Here is a 24,638-nt window from a genome sequence, read left to right on the forward strand (position 1 = left end):
ACGCCTGCCAGCCAGAATGGTTTAGCCACATGCTTTGCCTCATGTTGCTTCATGCATCCAAACTCCAGCACACCCACAAGCTCACAGGCGTGGATCCACACACTGAATGCACTGTACACATAACATACAATGTACAATGTAGGTGCATTACAATACTGTATTACTCAACAGTATGACCAATACGTACAGTCCATAACATAGTGTGGTACAAGGTTGCAAAGACAAACTTGTATCCATCCTAGTTACTGATCTGCCGGGCGCCTAGCGACAACAGCCTTGAACCCAGGCTAGCCTGGCTATGAAATCCTGGTTATGAGGTCTCAATTTAAGAAAATTGTCTTAGCTCGTCTTAGCCTAGCGACAACAGCCTTGAACCCAGGCTAGCCTAGGACTGGGTATGAAATCCTGGTTATGAGGTCTCAATTTAAGAAAATTGTCTTAGCTCGTAATTCATGTAGCTTCCTGTAAGAAGCTACTAGTGTCACCCCATTTAACATTCTAGACCCATCCCATATGTAAGACTGTTTATATGTGTAGTACAATCCTTTTACCATGGTGCATCTTTTTGTCAGCACCAGTACTACAATTAAATTGTGGTTAAAAGACTTTTAGACCTTTTGCCGGGGTGCAACTTTTTGTTGGCACCCTACTACACTTTACAATTAAATCACGGTTGATAGACTTTAAGACCTTTTGCCGAGGTGCAACTTTTTGTTGGCACCCTGACTGTAATCAAAGCACATTGATTCCATTCACAGACAATAAGAGAGCCAGACTATTTCCCCATCAAGCCTCATTATATATGCATATATTCTATTTCATAAGCTGCCAACAAATATTAAACGAGTTTAGCATTTCTGCAAAATAGAAGAAGGTTTGGGATCACGGGTTGTAATTATTCCTATAGTAATGTTTCAAGTCTATGGCTCATTCTCAAATCAAAGTTTGGAATTCAATTTGAATTTTAAATTATAAAAAAACCTATCATAGCATTATGTCACACAGAATTGACAAGAGTGAAGTTTGTTCACATGCTGCAGTATTACATTATAAACCACAAGGCTGATTAAATGATTCTACCTCAAGTTTTGACAATTATGTATACACACATTTTGTTTATTCTTTACATAGATTTGTATTTGGTTTACCATTAAATTTAAATTGTTTAAACTTCTTGTCATGTGAGTAGCTCACAGACAAATTATAGAAATGCATTTGCTTTTGGCTGCCATAATAACCATTTGTAAATACATGTACGTTTTGGAAGGAAATTTTTTTTATCAACAACTTAATTTAAAATAAAGTTTTAAATACAATGTAGACACAGTTTATGCATTTAAAATAAATTATAAACCGTATGGTGTAAGAAACAGTATTAAAATGAGAAAATTTTATTAGTTTACTTGATGGTTCAGTGGTCAGAAATCTGCATGTGGGGGATGAGGGTTCGAGTCCACCCAAGTAGTATGGCTGTGGAATTTTTTTTCCCCACAGGATTTGTTGAGAGCACAAGCTGTTATGCATTCAAAATCATGTGACGATATTGAAAGCAGGAGGGTTGACTGTGAACTGTAAATGCATTCACTCCATGTTATCATATTGCAGGCTGGCATAGTTTATGTATCATTAATAACTACAGCATATAATATTGAATGGTCTGACAGTAGGAGGGTTAATTGTGTACTGGTTAGATGCCTTCATCACATATCATATTCTAGACTGGCATAGTTTATCTATCATTCAAAACCACAGTGGATGATATTGAATGGTCTGACAGTAGGAGGATTAACTGTGTACTGTGTAGATGCATTCATCGTCGTGTTGCAGGCTGGCATAGTTCAAAACCACAATGGGTAGGAGGGTTGACTTTGTATTAAGTGGAAGCATTCACCAAACTATATCATACATTTTCATGCTATCACAGTTTATGTATCAAACAAAACCGCAATGTATGCATTAAATGGTCAGGGAGTAGGAGGGTTGACCATGAAGGATCATATTGCAGGCTGGCATAGTTGATCTATCATTCAGAACCAGAGTGATATTGAACAGAGTAGGAGGGTTAACTGTGAACTGTGTAAATGCATTCCCCACCATGTTGCAGGCTGGCATAGTTGATCTATCATTCAGAACCAGAGTGAATGATATTGAACAGTTAATTAGTAGGAGGGTTAATTGTGAACTGTGTAAATGCATTCCCCACCATGTTGCAGGCTGGCATAGTTGATCTATCATTCAGAACCAGTTGTTGAATTCCAGAGAGTAGGAGGGTTAATACCTGTGTTGAGGTTCTTGGTCAGTATTCTGCATCTCAATATCACATTTTATACGTTGAAGTACTGCTCTCAATCTTCCTGAGTGAAACTAAGAAGGCAGTGTGTCCGAATTGGTTGTTGTGAGGCCGTGCAATATACTTTGGTACATCATCTTCGATATATTGGGTTTTCTGTCTCAGTGGATTGTAACCCTCATCTTCTCCATCTTAAATTCAAACAAACAAAAATCATATTTCAATTACACAGGTTTGAAGTTCACATGATCACTGTTATTATGACATTGGACAAGTTTGTTTTTCAAATTATATTAACACTGGTTCTTACATAGGGCAGGCCTGTAATTACTTTGATCCAAGGCGGGACACCTGTGTCCTTAGCAAGACACTTAAAACCATGATGCTTCATCCTTCGGATGGGATGTAAAGCAGTTAGTCCTGTGTACACACACTTAAAAGAACCCAGCCATCGATTTCACAAAGAGTTAGGACTCGTCTTATCTCGAGTTAGGACGAGTAACCCGTCCTAACTTGGGACGGGTTCAATGCGTCCCAACTCCTTTGGACACGGAACTGAACTCGTCCTAAAGTCCTAAGATTAATCCTAAGTTAGGAAGAGTTTTGTATAATTTACGGCAGTACACTTATCGAAAAATAAGAAGGGTTTGCCCTGGTGTTCATGGTTTAAATGGCAGCATATTGTGCCACAGCACCTTTTAAACCATAACAAGGTGCTATGTAAAAGGAGTAGGTCTCGTAATTCAAACGTAGTCCCACATATCTTGCAGGAAAATAATGATATTAAAGCGCCTTGAGCGTTACCCGGTGATGGATAAACGCACTTTATAACAAGCTACTATTTTCATTATATGCATGTCCCTTACCGCTTTGATCTGATGAGTTTGGGTCAACGGTGAGTCTTGGGTCACTAAGAGAAGTGCCGCTGTGTCGTCTTGCTTGATTCACAACCCACGCCTTATGGGTTACATCTAGTACCCTCTCCATGGTCAGAGGATACTCATTCACTCTTAGAAACTCCGCTATATCAATGATCTGACGGAAACAAAGAAAGTTACTTTAAAATTATCCTAAACATCTGGGCCCAATTTCATGGCTCTGCTTACCGTCAGCACAGGATCAAAGCTTACGGAAGAAGGAAACTGTGTGCTTTTGGAAAGCGTATATTTCACTGGTAAGCGGCAAATTTTTGCTTATGCGCCTGCGTACTTCACGTTACTAGGCATTCTGCGCTTACAAGTCTATCACAGAATTAGCCATAAGCAGGAATCGTGATTGTAAGCGCCAAATTCGGCAGCCTTCGTATTAAAACTCATCAATTTTGTTTCTGTAATACCCTTCAAAATTAAAGCTTATAACTCTCTCTTAAAATAGCTATTTAAAATTTAAATTTAAAAAAAAAGTTTGACCTAGCATGTTTCATGCGTGAGAAGTTGTTAAATACCTGTGTAATATTAGCCACATATATGACGGCAGATTTGCCTGGTTTAAGTCTCTCTGCTAGGGTTGGTATAGCAGCATATGGCCTCTCCATGTCTATTACAGCTCCATCTACTAACAAGGAGGGGCCAAGATCCTTGCAACGACTCTCCAACTTGCCTTTTGGAATAAAAAAAAAAAAAAAACAGGTTAAAGTTTAGAATTAATTGTTTTTAATTCTGGTTGTGAAGCCAATTATTCTCAGATGAGGGAATGTAATCGTTATATATAAGCCAAGAACCCCATGGAGAAAAGAAAATGAGAGAAGTTATGTTTTAGATTTGGGAGGAAAACCCCAGAAAATTATTCCAGGGAAAACTCAGGCAATCCATATAGTGCCCCCGGCATGATTTGAACCGGGGTCCTAGAGGTGGTACTAGAGGTCCTACTCTTGCTTTTGTGTCAGATTTCACAAAGAGTGGAGACTGGTCTTGTCTCGCATTAGCACAAGTTACTTGTCCTAACTTAGGACTATTTCTAAGTTTTTAGTAACTCTTAGGACTCTTTATTTTGTACAAGGCATCCCTGCCTACAAGCTTTTGCTTTAATGTTTATATGTGTCTACGTTTGTTTGGAAATAAACGTTGATTGAGTGATTGATTGATTGACTAGTCCAATAGTTAGGACTATCTTTGTGAAACTGACAACAGAACACTTTGGTGTGTCGTGTTCCGGGCGGTCCACTGCATCAGACTCAAGTTCTATTGGTTGAATCATTAGAGTGTGGGTTTAAATCCGGGTCATGACACTTGTGTCCTTGAGCAAGGCACCAGGCACCATAATCACTTCCCTTAACCCATATGTATAAATGGGAACCTGAGAAGGATAGAATAGTTTTGTGATAGCTGGGTTAACCTGTTGGCGCTTATTTTAAGCAGCTTAGGATCGTTAGGGTTGCTTGCTCCCCTTGTACAATGAACAGGGACAATAATGTTCCATATAGCAATTGTGTTTTACATTTCCAAATTGTACCCTAAACTGACTTCTTACCCAAGTGAAAGGAGACATTTTGCGGCCAATGATGCTCAGGATGACAGACATTCCAAGATGACCTCCACTGGTTTATATTCTTCATAGCTCTCTTCTGGTGCACTTCCCTTGCTTCAAACGAATGAACACGACCTCGTTCACCAACTGTATAAGACAATAACAAGTCCAATTATTTCATGTCCTATTACTGGTTGTGTAGCAAAGGATTTAATAGTTGTTAGAGGATTCTCAGAAAAATGAACTTAACAACTATCCCTATGGAGAGAAGAAAAAGAAGGAAGACTCCGTTTTGAATGTGGGAGGAACAGTGTTGGACTCAGGACTAACAGTTTAGGTGTCCTATAAACAATATAACAGTCATTCTATTTACTTGACCGTACAAATTGGATTGGATGTTCAATTACCTCTGACATTTAACCACAATGAGCAATACTGTAAAGTAGATGAAATTGAATGGTCAGACAGTTGAAGTGTTGACTGTGCTGTGCAACATGATATCATTGCAGGCTGTAACAGTTTATGTATCTTTCAAAACCAAGTGGATGAAATTAAATGGTCAAACAGTAGGAAGGTTGACTCTGTACTGTGTAAATTCACCAAATGGTATCATATTGCATGCATAATTTATATATCACTCAACACTATGTATAGGTTACTATTGAATGATCACATAGTAGGAGGGTTGGTCTTGGATTAAGCATGCTTATGGATTCTTCCTCTAAACATACCTGCTCTTGAGAGAAATAGCGTCATGGCCCCTGACCCCGTTCCTGCCTCTAATATGACATCTCCTGGGCTTGCATCAATCATCATCAACATAGTGCAACAATCCTTCAAATGACAAAGTTTTTACAATATGTTTTAGGTTTGTGTCATTGTGCTGTCTCTGAAATGGTGATCAAACTACTAAATCTCAAAACGTGACAACTCAAAGAGGTCAAAACATCCTTTCTTCTAGCAACTCACACCTGTTTTCTCTCTGTTATTCCTTTACCTTGATTCACGCCCAGGGCCAATTGTGAGTAGAGTTGTGTGATGGAAAAGCTCCATTAAAGAAAGAGGCAACAATTTAAAACACACCTGTTATATCTATATAATTCCTGTTCCAAGCAGCTTTGGGATGCAATAAAGGGCTACATTAGAACCTAGTATTATTTTTCTTGTACCTTTGGGTAAGATATGACTGGGGTACGTCTCATGTACAGAACAAACTCCTCCAGGGTGGGTCTCCTGATCATGATGTCAATGTCCAAGTCAGTACTGAAAGTTCTCCCTGCTTGATGGCCGACGATGTCAGCATGCAGGATAACACCATACTTGCAACGGAATCTGTTCTGGGCGTCCAGTCTGAACATCCTGTTTAAATGAATAAGTGCTAACAACTTTATAAATGTTTTATGGCTAAACTGTTACAGTGGTGTATCATAGTCTGGACTCAACTTGGGATGGCTGAATTATTTGAGTGGGGTTGGATTTCTGGTCATGACACAAATTTCCTTTGAGCTCAACCTTAACCAGTTAACCAAAATTGCTTCTCTTTGCCCAGGTTAATCTATTTTAATGTGAGAGGGCTAGCTGAGACAGTATTGTGTTGAATTAGTAAGCACTAAATAAGCAGCCTGGGTTTGAATGTTCCCAGTGATCTGAGACAGTTTGAAGAACAGTTGGAGTATGCCTGATGCACATAGATAATTATCTCGTAAAGCACCATTGGGTGTGCTGTGTAGAACCATAGAGTAAGGACAGAGTAGAACCGCATATATTACTGTAAGACCATTCAAGCACAGTATGCATATCTTTTTATTCCTTGAGTTTATGTCTGCACCTGCTAGTTTGCACCTCAACCAATGTGCGAGTATACTCCAGAGGAGGTTTCTGCACAGTATAGGAAGATGATGATAATGATGATGAAGTAACAGTACAATAGAACATTACATACTGTTTGAAACATTAAGTCTAGATCACTATGACTCATGCGTTGGATAGACTCTATGCGCAACATTGGTGTAAGTAGAGGCCAACCTGCAGTAAAATGTGGTAGATGCATTTCTACAATAGGGATCTATGCAGTTGTATGGTTGTAAATGGCTGGTCAACTCACTGGTAAATGGTGCCAAGAGTAGGAGGGTTAAGTGCAGACGTATCTAACTATAAAAACAACCAAGTTGACACAAACCTACAAAGAAACTCATGTCTCTTGAAGTTTTCCCTCAACGCGATGACCATCTCCCCGTCAATCATTGGAGGACTGTTGTGATGCGTCGCTGGCTGCCACATCGCTGCGCTACCGCCGCTACCTGCAGCTGTGGACCCAATGCTGCGATCAGTCAGTGGAGTGCTGCTGTGTGAATCGCTAGTCAAGTTAGCAGACACCTCGTCTTGTACATCGTGCACTATCTTGGATGGTGGTTGATGAGGTACCTCTTCACCGTCTAAATCTGTCTCCAGCATTCCTCCTACCCGTTCCATTGGCAACAAGCTCCGCCTCCCTTGAATGACCCCTCTCTTCCTTGCCTCAATGTAGCTCATCTTACCATGTGAAAACTCTTTGTCTTCACTTGAGGAGGATTTGTCGTCCCCATGACCTGAATTATCACTTGCAAAATGTCTGTAGATAACCTGATTTCTACAATGACCTCCCTGCCTTCTGTATCCACCTGGAGGAGGCCTCCATCCTCCAGGAAGATGTTGCAAGTGTTGTTTGCTTTCTCTCATCTTCAGTCTCAGAAGGCTTGAATGAGCTTGGGATTGTCTTGAAGACACCATCAGAGGCTCGTCACTGTAGGAAGATAGTGCTCTTTGGAGAACCTGGTGACTGAATCTCACTTTGTTGATCGGTTGATTGGTGATTGGGATTCTATAGTATAAGAATCTGACAGAGCTTAAACTCAGTCGCATGAGGCTCTGGTGGTCCATAGTGATTTTGGTGCTGAACAATCACAACTGCAACAGTCAAGAAAGACAATACAATACACTGACATTTTACACAGGCATTAAACACACAGATTTAATATGTATTCACTTCTAGGGCTTAAAACTAAGCCATACATATGCACTTCCACACTTCTATTCCAAAAGCTGTGAAAGTCCAACTAACTAAAGTGTAAACATTTTAAAGGAAAAGGGGCACCAATATGAAGATCAAGGAACTCACTGCTCTAGGGGGCAGAGCAAAAAAACGTGAACTGAAGGCATGATGCTGGGCAAAAACTTTCCAATTAGAATTTGGGATCATCTCCTTAGATTTAGAATTATGAATAACCTAAAAGTTATGCGGTTCATGATCATGACTCAGTTTGACGAAAACGGGGCAAACCTCACACCATAGACACACACAGTGTTCTACATTCTACACATACATGTATTGAAATTTGTATTGCTGGAGTAGGCTAGATTTGTGTTTTTACTTCAAACATCACTCATCAAACTGCAGTGTTGTTCCTAGTAAGGAGCTAGGATAATAATTATATCAAAATCAAGACCATCCATGTACATGTATGTAGTAAAACTATAGGCTATTTTAGGCAGCTACCACTGTGTAGACTGCACTACCTACACCTAGGAGTCCAACCTGGGCTAATTACCTACACTGTATACAGTGTATGTACGCAGCCGGTTAGACTTGCACGTACTTGCAATAAAAACTCTAAACTAACTTAGACTTCAATGTTAGAGTTTTTATTGCAAGTACGTGCCACTTGTGACCATATCTGACTTCCTTCCTACACATTAAAAACAACTTACGATAATTCGGTTTGAATGTCCACACTTTGCCGAGTTTCCAAACCCTCTACTCAGCCAATGTGTCACCCCCTTGGACGGTTGATCACTTTCTTCTTGTTGTTTGGCACGTGTGTGTTGGAATCGGTTGATGAGGGTTTGTTTACACCACCGACGCTATAGAGGGCGCCCTTGCGTTTTCACGGACCTCCCAATCATCTGCGGGTGCCACCTGTTGTCCACAAAGTAAACTCCCTGTGCAACCAACACTAAATGCTGAATATTAAAAAACACTAATAACATTGTTTAAAGTCTCTCAACCTCTTGAAATCAATCAAATGTATTTTCAGACAACTAAACTTCAGGGAGGTCAGCCGATTTTGTCTTCTTCTAATTACCCCAGAAAAACGTAGCGGTGTTGTCTGTTTCCAACCGACTTGCGCTGCCAGTTGTCATGAAGCACTCCTCCACTCCCAATCCAAATAGAACCAATTTTTAAGCCTACACAGTTCCCTCAAGGACAGAAACCTCATGTTCTTTAAGATGGCGGTTTGTTTCCCCTTCAGCATCCGATTTGGTTACAGTATTTTGCAGTAGTGAAAAGGAATACTAAAGGCACCATCACATTAATTTTCTAAGCTTGATTTATTTTAGCGTGCGGCGGGGAGGGGGTAAAGGGGGGGGTACTGTAATGTTTTCTTTTGCTACGTACAATAATAGGAAATGTATTCAAATATTAATCGATTAAAATTTGATTTCAAATCAACCATTTCAATCGATCAATATCCGGGTGATCATTGTATAATATTAATAAACAAGAGATACACATCAATTTTTAATTGTTTAGTTGTACTCCATCCAAACAGCCCCATGGCCCACTGGCAAAGGCGCTCTCACATCATGTTAGTACCAAACCAAAATTCGTATTACTTTGAAATGAAGGCAACCGTTTATCAACGTCATAGCTCTTCATGCATCCACGACTTTCTTAAAAATGGGCTGAAATGTTACAAAGGAAAAGCTACATTATCCCGCCTCGTTGATCAACATCCATTAATGTGATGTTGAGTAATGAGTTACACTGCTGAATTAGCTAATGGCTTTAGTTGTAGGAGGTTTCAAGGCAGGTAACGGCATTGTTGTTGAATCTCTTTCATATAGATCGATATAGTACTCCCTTCAAAGTTGAGTTGCTGTACTTTAATCACTATCATGATTATGGCTTCAATAAACTACAAAGAGCCTATTGTGGTGCTCAGGTAATTATGTTTAATCCTAAACCGAAATGCCACTAATTGGGGGGGGGGGGGGGGGGTGGCGACATAAACTCCTACGGTACACCAAAGCATAATACTCCCTTCAAAGTTGAGTTGCTAAATTACCTAACGGATCACAGCTTCAATAAACCAAACAAAGAGCCAATTTGGATGCCTCGTAAAAAGACTACAATTTTATTAGTTTCTTGGCTTACAGCGCCTAGATTAATGATTGAGCTAACAATTTCCTCTTATTGGTATGCAATAACGTCTTTCAGACCAACGTGCTTTAATCATTCTAAACTCAAGTTAGCTCCAATTCTACGACTGAGAATAATTTTTATAAAAATTACGAAATACCAAATTCAAATAATTTTAAGGCAACAATTTTGAACCAACAGCAACAAATTAACCAATGTTTTTCCCACTGCATTTAAAGCTTGTTATTGCTTTGAATGTGATTATTAAATAAATTGAACGAGATCTTCTAATGTTTAAATGGTGCATATAACCATACAAGCAAACATCGCATAGAATTGTGCAAAAGTAACAGCGAATCCAGGCACTGGACTCTATTGGTACTCAAAATAAATGTTAGCATAAAAACTTAATTTGCAACGAAAAATTGAGGGATGTTGATAATATGAAACATTGTGAGAATGGCTCCGTCTGAAGTAAGAGAACGGTATAGTTTTGAGAAAGAAATATTTTCTTACTGAATTCGAGACCTCAGCTGAGGTCACGAAGTCAAGGCATCTGAAAGCACACAACTTGTGCGACAACGGTGTTTTTTCTTCCATTATTCTCTTGCATCTTTGATGACCAATTGAGCCCAAATTTTTACACAGATATTTTGTGGATGCAAAATTGTGGGATACACCAAGTGAGAATACTGGTCTTTGACAATTATTACCAAAGGTTTCTATAATGCCGTTATAGATTCATGGATCGGCTCGTGCAGCAATGGTTAATCAGTTAATCGGTTAACCGCTCGCTGAATGTTTAATCGGTTATCTTGTTAATTGTTTCAGTTCAAACCGCTCTCTTAATGTTAATCGATGATTATTAGTTAATAGTTAATATTCCGGCGGTTACTGATATCAAAGAGCTGTTCTGTAGTTCCGATTTCAAATCATTATGCGTCCGTTCTTGATACGAATAATCCATTTGGCCCAAGAACAAGGGTTCGCGTACTTCAGTTAATTGTTGTTTATAAATTAATGTCCCGCCCAAATTTCAGTGTCATCGGTTGCTTAACTTTATATAGTTAAGTATATTATAATAAGCAGGGAAGATTGCCTTAGCACTCGATCCTAACCGGACCTTTAATATACATGTTCTGCTGACGCTTCCATGCTTGAACAAGCTATTACAGAGCCTCCTTCAGGTTCAATGCATCTTCATCGCGTTTCAACTTGAAATCTTTCAGGTATTTTACAAATGAATCTCCTCGTTTCCGTACAACTCTTGTCATTCCACATTGAAGTATCAAACATCTCGACGCAATCCTCTTCACCACTGTTATTTGGTTCTCCCGGGGCCCAGTTGGTGTAGTTCCCGGCAGGGCTGCCATCGATCCAGACGAAGGAACCCGTGGATAAATCACGTCCGTAGCCGAGCCATGTGTACCGAAACGCCCCTCCGTTCATCGGTGTGGCAAGCTCGACAAGGAAATCATTTTCCTCTTGGCTCATAATGGACGCCAGATGAGATGGTCTGCCAAGGCGTGACAAACTCTGACAGTACAGTTCAGCTCCATCAAAGGTTTTGGCATCCGTCACAAGAAGGTAGCAATGATTCCCAAAACTTGTCCATGGACTGATGCAGGACATGCAGGGAGATACAATCAGGAAATGCGACTGAAGGAGAGCTACAAGAATACTGAAAACAGTGAAGTTTGCTGCCATGTTGAGCGCCGAGTGATAGCGTCTGTTCTCGTCAAGGCGAACACAGCTTGTGATAGCTGTTTCAAACTGCATCCGTGCCTTTCTTTTGTCAAACAAATTTCCTAATTAATTTTCCTATTAACATATTAATCAGTTGGATTGTTGTTCAAAAATTGTGAATTTTATAATTGATGGGTTTGAGACGAAGGACACACGATGTCTTTACAGAGCTTTTGAGAATCGCTGATATCATATATTTATTTCATGTTTTAATTGCCCCAGTCATAAATAATATAATTGTATCTTTCCGCTCCATACGCCATTGTGTGATAAACACTTTATAATTCATATAATGCTTTTAAAGTCTTCCAGGGAGACATGCCTCATTTAAAGGAACACGTTGCCTTGGATCGGACGAGTTGGTCTATTAAAAGCGTATGAAACCGTTTGTTATGAAATGCATATGGTTAGAAAGATGTTTTAAAAGTAGAATATAATGATCCAAACAAGTGTCACTCGAAACTGCACGGTTTTCCGTTTACGTCGCGAACTATCACGGTCGGCCATTTATGGGAGTCAAAATTTTGACTCCCATAAATGGCCGACCGTGTTAGTCGACAGGGTAAAAAGAAAACCACGCAATTTTGAGGCATATTTGTGTAGATAATTGTATTCTACTTTTACAATATCTTTCTAACCATATACATTTTACAACAAACGGTTACAGAACGATTTTCAAAGACCAACTCGACCGATCCAAGGCAACGTGTTCCTTTAATGTGCTTTTAAGTATTAAAGAAGAGAATTGATCCCAATTTATTACAAATTTATGCCATACAGCGAGTGAATTATCTGCCGCGTGGGTATAGACCATGTGAACTTTGTTTACAGTAAGTGTGACCTTGTACATGTTTTGAGTATTCTGGCAGGCAAGATACTGCAATGGTCAAAATGGGAAAGTTTACATTTTGTGTCATAATTTCCACATAAATCCAAGAGTTATGAAAGTAAAGCTGAACAGGTTTTGAGATGTGCCCCCTTTCATCATAGCAACAGTTGACAGGAATTAGACAGTGCACTCTCCATAAAATATAAGATTTTGTATGTTTTCTTCCGTTGAGCTGTGTACAAATCGTGCCTAGCAGGAAGTACAGGCTCTGTGGCTTTTTTTGTAAATATGTGATGTCGCAGGTCACATGGTCACTAGATTAAGTTCTGTAAAGAGTTTGCTGGTTTGATGTGTCGTCAAGGAATTGTGAATATGGTTAAGATATGATCAGCGAATTGTTATTGATCTCAAGAGGAAAGTTAAGTCTGATGTAAATACAGTCCCGGTGGCTTTTGGAATTCTGTAATGACGTCACCAGCTCCTCCAACGTCTTCATCGCATTTGAACTGGAAATCTTTCAGGTCTTTTACAAATCCTTATAATCAAAAAAAAGTTCCGTGTAATTTTGCTGCAGGAATACGGATTTTTTTTTTCCGGCAGCAAAATTACCGGAACTTTTTTTTTAATTCCGTAAAATATAAAATCCCTTAACGTGGGTTTGTACACATGTGTACACGGTTGTGGCTGAAACTAAATATGTACTTATATACATGTACTTTATTATGTGTAGGTGTTTGGGCAAACGTGGTGGATTGTAATTACGCTAATTAGCATAATTAATATTTGCATATACGGAAAACCCGTAAAATAACGGCGAAATTTACGGAATAATTCACTTTACGGAGTCCGTTAAAATACGGATACTTTTTACAGTGAAGGTAGCAATGATTCCCAAAACTTGTCCATGGACTGATGCAGGACATGCAGGGAGATACGATCAGGAAATGTGACTGAAGGAGAGCTACAAGAATACTGAAAGTGATGATTGGTGATTTCATACTGCCGAAATGGGCGTGAATAGGTGCTCAAGAAGTCTTGGTTGAGTGACTTATATCAGTGACATGTTGCTCTTTTTTTGCCTGCACCTCAAAATTGTGGCTCATGTTGAGATCAAGGTAATATCTCTTTTGAGGGAGTGTTGGCTCTGAAAAGAGCCGGTGTGGTATCGACGTATCGAACAGTATATACTCTGCTCGTCTTCAGGTTTAGTTGGTCCATTGTAGTACATTGTAGAAGGAATTTATAACTTATGAGCCTGGCCAGATACATTTAAAAGATGAAGCGGGGTGTCAGAGCTTTTAAGAATCGCTGAGTTTCTTATATATAATTCATATTTTAATATGCCCCGAGGATACTTTTGTCTTTCCACACCTATAGAGCGGCAGCCCAGAGCACTTTGGTTAAAGGAACGAGGTACCAATATTTGAGTACAGGAACATTTAGTGGATAACCTGACATAGTCAGATATGGATGTCTGCCAGGGACCCCCCGCTGTGTGTAGCACGTGGACCCCCAACAAAGAGGCAAAATAATGGGCTGAATCAAACATTCTAGGTACCACATGAAATCAAGTGGAAATGGTCATTAACATCATGCTTAGTTAAAATATCAACCGCCAGACAAATTGTCTGCTGCATTAGGCCTGCCAGACACCCCCTCCCCCAAATATTTAGTGTACAAACCTATGGGTTGAAATTCACCAGTTGTCAAATTACCTCAGATTTACATGAAACTTTGTTTAACTGTTCCACTATGGCTAAAATGAACACAAACCAAAAATTAAATCCATACTCCATATCGTTTCCGAGATACAGCCTCTTAAAAAATGCTAAAATCTCCCCCTTTTGGCGCTCCGCCCCCGGCCGACACCGCGCGTCGTGGTGGTATTCTTTTCAAACGTTAAGAGCCCGTAATTTAATAACGACACCAGCTGTGTGGCTGAAAATTGTATGCTATTTAAGTTGTGGCCCTTGATTCATAATTTGGCTGCACTTGGCCTGACAGACACCCCCACCCCGGGGTAAAACATCGGAGGAACAACCTAAAACCAAATTGAAATTACCAATAGTCCTAATGCACAATTCTTAACAGAAGACAATATCAGCCGCCAGACAATGTTTTGCTGCATTGGGCGCGGCCCGACAGACACATATACCCTCCCCAGGTTAAACATCAAAGGAACCACCTGAAACCAAGTTGAAATGACCAATAGCAATAATCTTAATACAAGTATTAACTGCCAGACAGCAGTTTTGCTGCATTGGGACCGACAGACACCTCCCCTCCCCCGGGGTAAGCATCAAAGGAACCACCTGAATTTAAGTTGAAATGACCAATAGCAATATTCTTAATACAAGTATCAAGTGCCAGACAGCAGTTTTGCTGCATTAGGCCCGACAGATGCCTCCCCTCCCCCGGGGTAAACATCAAAGGAACCACCTGAATTTAAGTTGAAATGACCAATAACAATATTCTTAATACCAGTATCAACTGCTGCATTGGGCCCAGCAGACACCTCCCCTCCCCCGGGGTAAACATCAAAGGCCCCATCCAAGTGAAATTAAGTTGAAATGACCAATAACAATATTCTTAATACAAGTATCAACTGCCAGACAGCAGTTTTGCTGCATTGGGCCCGGCAGACATCCCCTCCCCCGGGTTAAACATCAAAGTAACCACCTGAAACCATGTTGAAATGACCAATAACAATATTCTTAATACCAGTACCAATCACCAGACGAAAGTTTTGCTGCATTGGGCCCGGCAGACACCTTCCCTCCCCCGGGTTAACATCAGAGAAACCACTTCAAACCAAGTTGAAATGACCAATTTACACTCTTCTTAATACAAGTATCATAACACGCCAGACAAAAAATTGGTGCATTGGGCACGCCAGACACCCCCACCCCCTTGGTTTAAGAATATTGTTATTGGTAATTTCAACTTGGTTTTAGGTCGTTCCTTTGAAGTTTAACCCCGGGGTTGGGGAGGTGTCTGCCGGGCCCAATGAAGAATCATAAAAATGTCTGGCGGTTGATACGTCCGTTTGTATTAAGAATATTGTTATTGGTTATTTCAACTTAGTTTTAGGCGGTTCTTCTAAAACCCGAGGGAGTGGGGTTGTCTGCCGGGCCCAATGCAGCAAAACTTTCGTCTGGCAGTTGATACTTTTATTAAGAATATTGTTATTGGCCTTTTCAACTTGGTTTTAGGTGGTTCATTTGACGTTTAACCCGGGGGGGGGGGGAGTTGTCTACCGGGCCCAATGCAGCCAAACTTTTTTCTGGCAGTTGATACTAAGAATATTGTTATTGGTCATTTCAACTTGGTTTCAGGGGGTTCCTCTGATGTTTAACCCAGGGGGAGGGGAGTTGTCTGCCGGGCCCAATGCAGCAAAACTGTTGTCTGGCAGTTGATACTTGTATTAAGAATATTGTTATTGGTCATTTCAACTTGGTTTCAGGGGGTTCCTCTGATGTTTAACCCGGGGGGGGGGGGGGGAGTTGTCTGCCGGGCCAAATGCAACAAAACTTTCGTCTGGCAGTTGATATCTGGCAGTTGATACTTGTATTAAGAATAATATTGTATTGGTCACATTTCAACTTGGTTTCAGTGGTTCCTCTGATGTTTAACCCGGGGAAGGGAGCTGTGTCTGCCGGGCCAAATGCAGCAAAACGTTCGTCTGGTGGTGATTGATACTGGACGTCAAAGAATAGTGTGTTTGGTCATTACTTGGTTTCAGGTGATTCCTTTGTTTAACCCGGGTAAGGGAGGTGTCTGCCGCGCAAAACATTTGTCCGGCGCCTGATAATGTCTTGTGTTAAGAATAGTGCAAAAGGCCTTGGTAATTTCAACTTGGTTTTAGGTCGTTCCTCCGATGTTGAACCCCGGGGGTGGGGGTGTCTGGTAGGCCCAATGCAGCCAAATTATGACTCAAGGGCCATAACTTAAATAGTATACACCTTTCAGCCGCAAAGCTGGTGTCGTTATTAAATTACGGGCTTAACGTTTGAAAGAATACCACCACGACGCGCGGTGTCGGCCGGGGGCGGAGCTCCAAAAGGGGGAGATTTTAGTATATTGTGTAAGAGGCTGTATCTCAGAAACGACATGGAGTATGGATTTAATTTTTGGTTTGTGTTCATTTTAGCCATAGTGGAACAGTTAAACAAAGTTTCATGTAAATCTGAGGTAATTTGACAACTGGTAATTTTCAACCCATAGGTTTGTACACTAAATATTTGGGGAAGGGGGTGTCTGGCAGGCCTAATGCAGCAGAAAATTTGTCTGGCGGTTGATTTTGTTTACTTAGTATCATGGTAATGACCATTTCCACTTGGTTTCATGTGGTACCTAGAATGTTTGATTCAGCCCATTATTTTGCCTCTTTGTTGGGGGTCCATGCGCCACATGCAGCGGGGGGTCCCCGGCAGACATCCATATCTGATTGTCAGGTTATCCACTAAACGTTCCCGTAGTCAAATATTGGTACCTCGTTCCTTTAACCAAAGTGCTCTGGGCTGCCGGTCTATTATCCACTAAACGTTCCCGTAGTCAAATATTGGTACCTCGTTCCTTTAACCAAAGTGCTCTGGGCTGCCGGTCTACTATGGTGTGATAAGCACTAAATAATTTACGATGCTTTTAGAATATTCCGGGGAATACACGCCTCATTTAGCGTGCTTAAATATTTAACAATTAAAGAACAAAGAAATTAAAAATTAACGCAAAACAGTTTGCGAATTGTGCGAGAAGCACTACAAAATTCATAATAAAATAATATAATAATAATAAGACTTGTAATGCGCACGTTTAAGATTAGAGTCTTCCGGTGGAGGAAACAGGCCGGATAAAATGTGATTAAATATTAAAGAATTAAAAAAACAAAGAAATTAAAATTGTATGCAGTACAGTTTGTGAATTATCCGTCGCATGTAGTTCAAGTGTAAAGAGTTTTCTGGTGTGATGTGTCGGTGGGTAATTAAGCGCTATCTCACTTTCAACGCAAAAACAATTTTTTTTTTAAGGAAATGTTAGATGTTAGATGGGGAGTTAAGTCTGATTTGGGCCCTTTTCTCAACCATGGCTTTGGCTTTGGATTCGGCTTAGACTAGCTTGGTCCTGCGGTTGTTTTTTGACAAATTGCGCGTTTTTTGCGTACACGCTCAGGGCTTCAGACGAGAGGACGGGGCCTGAAGCCGAATCCAAAGCCGAATAAGAATCGTTCAATTATTCCAAGAGACTTCATTAGGGATTTATTATTACTTTAGACCAGAACTAAAAATCCAATCAAAAAGAACGAGACAAAAATTCAAGTACTTATAAATAATGCCATGGTACTGTTTCACAATTCACAACTCAAATAATTTGTTGTCCATTTAAAAGGTCTGTGTACTTTTTGTATGGCACAAGTGTTTGGATCAGCCCATCGCCTGGTGGTGCAACGGTACTTATAATTCGTTTAATCGGTTAACCGCTCGTTGATTTAGTTACCAGGGTTAGTGTATGGATCAGTCCATCGGCTGGTGATACAACGGTTAATCTGTTAACCGGTTAACCGCTCTCGTTGAGTTATGATCTGGTCACTTTAATGATATGGATCAGTCCATCGGCTGGTGATGCAACGGTTATTCGGTTAATCGGTTAACCGCTATAGTTAAGTTGAATGTAAGGGTTGTTGGATGGATCAGGATGCTGGTAATACAACGATTAATCGGTTAACCGCTCGTTGAATTAGTTATCAGGGTTATTGTAATGGATCAGTCCATCCGCTGCGATACCACGGTTAATCGGCTAACCGGTTAACCACTCTCGTTAAGTGTATACATGTAATAGTGTATAACAGTTATCCGCCTCAGCTAGGCCTATGCCCAACAAGGCCTCCATATACTCTTCGTTTATCATTCTATACTTGTTCTGTTCTGATGACCAATGAGCAAGTTCAGTCAACATCCTCATCGCATTAAAGCTAAAAATGTTTCAGGTCTTTTACAAATGCAGCTCCTGGCTTTATTACAATGTAGGTCATTCCAATGAGCTGCTCCAGCGATCTCGACACACCCAGATTCACGGGGTTTACCCGCTGCCCAGTTGGTGTAGTTTCCGGCAGGGCTACCGTCGATCCAGGCGAAGGAACCCATGGATGAGACAAGTCGGTAGCCGATCCATATGTTGTGATGCCTCCCTGCGTCCATCGGTGTAGCAAGCTCGACAAGGAAGTCATGTTCCTCTTGGCTCATAACGGACGCCAGATGAGATGGTCTGCCAAGGCGTGACAAACTCTGACAGTACTGTTCAGCTTCATCAAAGGTCTTCTCATCCGTCACGATAAGGTAGCAATGATCCCCAAAACTTGTCCATGGGCTGCGGCAGGACATGCATGCAGGAGATACAATCAGGAGATGCGACTGAAGGAGAGCTATAAGAACACTGAAAACAGTGAAGTTTGCTGCCATGTTGAGCTCCTATGATCTGATAACGTCTGTACTTGGCAGGCAGGATCATGGACACACTGTATTGCCAAGCAGCTCCACCCTCCAGCGACACGCAGTTGTACTAACTGCAGGAGAGCGCTCACCAGCTCACTTATAAAATATTGAACAAAATTGTGTAAACAAAATGGGAACTGACAGGCAATGCTTTTAGAAATTTTAGATCTCATTTTTAATACCGTTCTAATCACAGTTTAATTGAATGAGCAATACACAGAGAGCATTAGTTGGTGTGTTTGTTTAGTGCGCTCTTAGTTTTCAATCTCTGCATGATGACACAATAATTCTACTGCAGCGGCTTAACCATTAATGAGAAGGGGGTTCATGTGGGTAGGCCGGGGGAAAATTATTCAAAAACCCATACCAATCCCCCTCCCTTTACCCCCAACATGGCTTTGCCCCAGCTTGCCCAGAATACAATTGAATGGTTTTATCCAATGCAAACATGACAAATTGCTTCCACCATAAACTAATTAAAGCTTGTTGATGTCATAAAAAAAGCTTTATAATGTATTTTGTCATGATTTTCTTACAATGATCAATGACTTTTGTTCTACAGTCCTTGTGTCTTCTGGACCTTTGTAATGACATCAGTTTCTGTGAACTACGATAATATGGCGACTGGGTGACCAGTGCTGGAGGACTGGATGTTTTCATTGTCTATCAATATTGGCTTTATAAAATTAATGATCTCTCATCATCATAACCTACTGAAATGCGACTAAGGAGAGAGTGACAGTATCTCCTGGGTAGACCAAGAAGCATGAGTAAACTACTTTTTAATAGATCACGGCTTACATCCATGCTTGAATAAACTACAGGAGCATTTTGATGCAAGGATAATTATGTGTTTATTTATATTCTGTGCTTGCAATAGCCTTTTGGAAATGATTGAGGTTATAAGAGCGCTAACTGATACTGCTAAAAATGAATCATAAATGACTTTCGAGACAGTTGGCCAACTTAATAACAATATAATAATAACCCGTTTTATATAGCGCTTTTCACACCCGAAGGGCGTCCCAAAGCGCTTCACATTATTACCCCTGGTCACTGGGCCTTAAATCACTCCTTAAACCATCTCAGCTCCCTGGTGGGGAGTATGCAGCCTGTGCAACATTAATATGCGCTACTCGGCTAAACCAATCACAAGAACCATCTCTGCCCTCACAGGTACCCATTTACCCCTGGGTGGAGAGAAGCAATTATAGTTAAGTGTCTTGCTCAGGGACACAAGTGTCACGACCGGGATTCGAACCCACACTCTGCTGAACAGAAGCACCAGAGCTTGAGTTCGGTGCTCTTATCCGCTTGAACACGACACCCCAAAAGATCATAGGCCTGCTCTGTTTCTCAGGACTGGTACTTTTCTATAACATTATGAATGCGTACCGTTAAATTCATAAAAAAATATTTTTAAAACATCATGATTAAACTGTATCCTATGAGGTTCAAGACCCGATAGGCCAAGTTGCGTTTTCCAACTATAGACGATGTGACCTGTGATATCACATGTTTACAAAAGAGCCACAGAGCCTGGACTTCCTGAGATTTGTACACAGCGTAATGGAGTAACTCATAAAATCTTATATTTTATTTGCACTGTCTAATTCTTATCAACTTTTGATATGATGAAAGGGGTCACATCTCAAAACTTGTCCAGCTTTTACTTTCATAATTCTTTGATTTGTGTGGAAATTATGACACAAAATGTCAACTTTCCCATAGGACCCGTGTAGTATTGTGCCTGCCTGAATACTGGAAGAATGTACAAGGTCACACTTATTGTAAACAAAGTTCGCTTGACCAGAACATAAATAAAATGTACAACACTGGCCGATAGAGGGCGTATGACTGAATGATAGCGTGAGCAGTTATTTGTACATACAGTGTACACACGTGTGTTGTGTTGATAAATCACTTTTCCACATTCAGACACATAATAAGTTTTGTTAAGCTACAAAAACTAAATTGCTTGGCTGCCCAAGACTTCCCTTCCTTAGCAGTGGTTACACTTCATAACAGCAAGAAGTTACAACTGAAGAAGTAGCAGGTAAAGTAAATGTCACAGAGGTGCACTGGTTGTGTTGTGTATGTTTGTAACACAGCAGAGTTTTGTACAGGTTGATTATGATTATGAATGCATCATCATGCAATGGAATACGATTCGATTAAAAAAGGAAAAAGATATTCTGTTGTGATTTATGACTTTTCGCAACCAGCTCATGCATGCTGACGTCGAATGCTGCACACCCCCAACCATCCCCATTATATTTATAACAAATTAAATCAAATTCAAAGGTTATTTTATGATGCATTTTTGTAGACAAAAGGTGGTGAATGAATTTACTTTTTGTAACACACTGAATACTGATGGATGAGCTTTAATTTCAACTTGATGGTCGTCAGACTGGGGTAAAAAATATACAAGTCATTAGCCCAGGGCTAACAAGTCATGTGTTTGCATTTATTGTACTAAATATAACTGGTGATATTCAACTAGCCTTTTTGAGCCTGCTATTGTATTATTAAGGGCAAGGCAGTTTTGCTCACCTAAACCTGAACATTTTAACGGGCACCAAGGCAATGGCTATGGAGAAATTGCCTGATACACAGAGTCAACTAAGGTGATTGCCTCCATGCCCCTGGGTCATCCCCTTGAATGAATGGTGCCCTTAAAATGCTTCGGAAGAAATGTACAATTTCCTCTCCTTTACCAAGGAGAAAATGCAGTGGTTCCCTTGCCATTTTGTAAATGAACAATTAGTAAAGGCCTGCAATGGCCATAAACTTGATTAAGTATTGCTCATTTGCTCTGTATCTTGCATTAAATATTAAGGCTGATAACTTTAAAGCCATGATTCCCATGAAAGAGTATAGAAATTGATAAACAAGTTCTTTACATAGTTTTTTGTTTTTGTTTGTCTTTCTACCTTCATGTAGGAAGATAGTTCCTGGTGCTTCATGATTGATTCATCCACATCGTACAAGCAACAGAAGAAGGACATCTACCACAACTTTGGAATTTGGGACCATTCAAGTTCTATTTCGTGCAAGAGGACATTCAGTTCATAAGACGCTTACCATGACTTGAGAACCAAAGTTTTCTTTCCAACTTTCCACAATGTCGTTCAAGATAGTTGATTTCCTTAAAAGCAGTCAGGCTTTCAACTTACAGGAACTAGTACGGTTCAGCATTAACCGTGCCGTCACAGTGTACAGCACCATTCGCTATGCCGGGGGTGACCAAAACAAAGCGCCGCAAACCTCACTTGATGACACCGACCGGGAATTGACGGAAATTATCACTTTCACTTTGGAATCGATGAACGTTGACCAAGAATGCATTGCCTCATCAGATTTGAGTCGCTTGGTTGAAAATGTGTGCTATGGAGTCATACAGCAATCTCATTTGCATATTCATAAACAGAAGATGTCATGTGATGATCAACTGGTACAATCTATTTATAAACTCTTCGCTGCCGTACTAAGTATTCGAGAGGCTGCTGAGTGTCAGCCATTGAAGAGTAAAATCCAAAAGGATTGCATAGTTGGACTTTGTAACTACAGCGAGGAGCAGCGTGTTTTGGTCAACCTGTCGACGATTGATCACCATGAAGAGCCCTCAATGCATCAAGATGTGATCTTCTCTATACAGAACTCACTTGGCGTTCTAGATCATCTACTGAACTCCCTCAAACTACCGGAAAACAACGCTGAATTCGTCAGTAACCCTTGGTTGGAAGAGTGCTTCCCATCACTTGTGGAGGTCTTAGAGTTCAGTGAGGCAACGATATGCTCTCACGTCTCAGGCATCTTGCTTCCAAAACTCCTCAAGTCATCTCGTTCCCAACTCCAGGAGAAGTTGACCCTAATCTGGGAAAGACTTCTACTCATGCATAAATCTCATGGAGACGGTACAACTAGATTAACGTCAAACGTCTACATAGCTCTCTGTGGTTTGTCCGAGTTCTACATTCCTGTTTTATCAGACTCCGTGGTGTCTTCATCTAGCTGGATGCTGAGCAGCGATGAGTTTTGGAGAGTTCTCCAATCTGGTCTGATCCACTCCGATCCTCTCGCTCGTAAGCAGGCTTGCTTCTTGATGAAGAGAGCGATCGGGAAGACATCAATGGAGAATAAGAAACTGGAGTCAACTTCATCGGTCAATGATGTGTCAGAAACCTCATCAGATAGGGCCTCAAGGAATGGGTAAAGTTAAAAAAAGAATGTTTAATTTATTATCAGTGTTCTGTGGACACCTTTGGTGATTGTCAAAGACCAGTATACTTTCTCAATGTATCCCAGCATAAAATAACAAATATTTGAAAATTTGGACTCAATGGTCATCGAAATACCCTTGTTGCACAATTTTGGGTGCTTTCAGATAGAAAATACTTCAGGCAAGCTACACTAGCGTGATAAGATTGATTAGCATCCTACATGTACATGTCAATTTGGCTGCTGATGCTGCATAACCCAAAGGAGTTGAGATGAGCTTAAGGCCCAGTGGCCAGTGATAGTAACAAGACACTTTGATATAATGGTTTCACACCTACATGTACATAATAAATGGCTATTATTTATACTATTGTAGGATAACTTCTGGGGATGATGTTCCTGTATTTTGGTGGTCGTCGGATGTACAGGAGAAGCTGCTAGCAATGTGGGCAGATTTCTTCTTGCTGTATGAGGCACTAGATGAAGTACAGGTCAGTACAAACTGAACATGGTGGCTAGATTACATGTATGCAGTGCTTAAAAGCACACCAATGAGACCAAAGAATATTGATATTTGATTAATAATAGCGTGTGATTTTAAGGCGCATTGAAGCGATGGTTTGTGTTCATCATAAGTTATTTTTGATATTTTTGTCCGGGCGCTCAACGATTTTGATTGGGCGCATTTGGTAGTTTGAGAACTCTGCATGTGAACTGCTTTAGAGAATCCTGCTTTTAAACTGATTTGCCTGTTAAAATGCTTATACTTGCCATAAATGCTTTCTTTGCCAAGGGGATTCCTCATTTGATCTGTGTATACTTGTCATGAATAATATTGTGTAGGTTTCACAATAATACTTGGTGACTGTTAACTGAAAAGTTGGTTGTATTTGATTTTGAGGTTCATGTTGTGATGCCAGTGATGCCCCGGCTGAAGTCTCTCATACAGTCTGCCTCCTCCAATCAGTCAGGTAAGTCAGCACACAATTTATTATATTCAGGCATTATATTCTTCTTATTTTAGTTCGTTAGTAGGATTTTAAACTTTGCATGGCGGGAGTGTAATCGGGTGAAGTTTGCATTATGTGCAAATCTTATTTTAGTAGTGTTGTTCTGAGAAGAACTGGTGGTTGACAACTCAACATTTCAATCAGTATGCTCTGTCCGTCTTACGGAGGATGCTGGCCTGTATGCTTCATTTTTAGAAGGGCAAGGGCACCAAGGCATCTCCTTGGTAAAGGGCACCCTATGAGGAAATTGTTAACATCTACAAGAGTGTTTCAAGGGCACCAAGGCAATGACTGTAAGGCATGGAAGCAATCGCCTTCATTGCCTCCATAAAGTATCAGGCCTGACTCTGTTGCTGGTCAAGATATGAAGCTAACTGTTAAATCTTCCATTTACAAATAAAGATTA

General features: G+C 40.4%; 4 protein-coding genes across 5 annotated transcripts in view; 1 reads left to right on the forward strand and 3 right to left on the reverse strand.

Moving 5' to 3' along the window:
• Positions 1-1,412: 1,412 nt before the first annotated feature.
• Positions 1,413-8,657, reverse strand: LOC139941964 (tRNA (adenine(58)-N(1))-methyltransferase, mitochondrial-like). The gene is made up of 8 exons (XM_071938616.1): positions 8,504-8,657; positions 6,936-7,702; positions 5,926-6,115; positions 5,488-5,590; positions 4,760-4,903; positions 3,735-3,889; positions 3,157-3,325; positions 1,413-2,481 (listed from the first exon to the last, which is right to left on the reverse strand). Exons 2-8 carry the CDS (start codon positions 7,673-7,675, stop codon positions 2,318-2,320), a joined length of 1,665 nt encoding a protein of 554 aa, XP_071794717.1. The 5' UTR covers positions 7,676-7,702; positions 8,504-8,657; the 3' UTR covers positions 1,413-2,317.
• A 2,478-nt stretch (positions 8,658-11,135) lies between these two features.
• LOC139948472 (alpha-N-acetylgalactosamine-specific lectin-like) lies at positions 11,136-11,642 on the reverse strand. The gene has a single exon (XM_071946626.1). The coding sequence runs from the start codon at positions 11,640-11,642 to the stop codon at positions 11,136-11,138; it is 507 nt and encodes a 168-aa protein (XP_071802727.1).
• Positions 11,643-18,464: 6,822 nt separating this feature from the next.
• On the reverse strand, positions 18,465-18,965 carry LOC139940887 (snaclec CHH-B subunit beta-like). The gene has a single exon (XM_071937268.1). The coding sequence runs from the start codon at positions 18,963-18,965 to the stop codon at positions 18,465-18,467; it is 501 nt and encodes a 166-aa protein (XP_071793369.1).
• Positions 18,966-20,898: 1,933 nt separating this feature from the next.
• LOC139941989 (probable methyltransferase TARBP1) overlaps positions 20,899-24,638 on the forward strand; it is a 32,559-nt gene continuing 28,819 nt past the window's right edge. For both annotated transcript variants that reach the window (XM_071938652.1, XM_071938659.1), the window contains exons 1-4: positions 20,899-21,054; positions 21,945-23,213; positions 23,599-23,713; positions 24,124-24,193. In XM_071938652.1, coding sequence (XP_071794753.1) covers positions 22,126-23,213; positions 23,599-23,713; positions 24,124-24,193 — 1,273 coding nt within the window. In that variant the 5' untranslated portion in view covers positions 20,899-21,054; positions 21,945-22,125. The remainder of the gene's footprint in view (positions 21,055-21,944; positions 23,214-23,598; positions 23,714-24,123; positions 24,194-24,638) is intronic.

Source organism: Asterias amurensis, chromosome 1 (assembly GCF_032118995.1).
Source record: "Asterias amurensis chromosome 1, ASM3211899v1".
In the NCBI taxonomy this organism is placed as follows: Eukaryota; Metazoa; Echinodermata; class Asteroidea; order Forcipulatida; family Asteriidae; genus Asterias; species Asterias amurensis.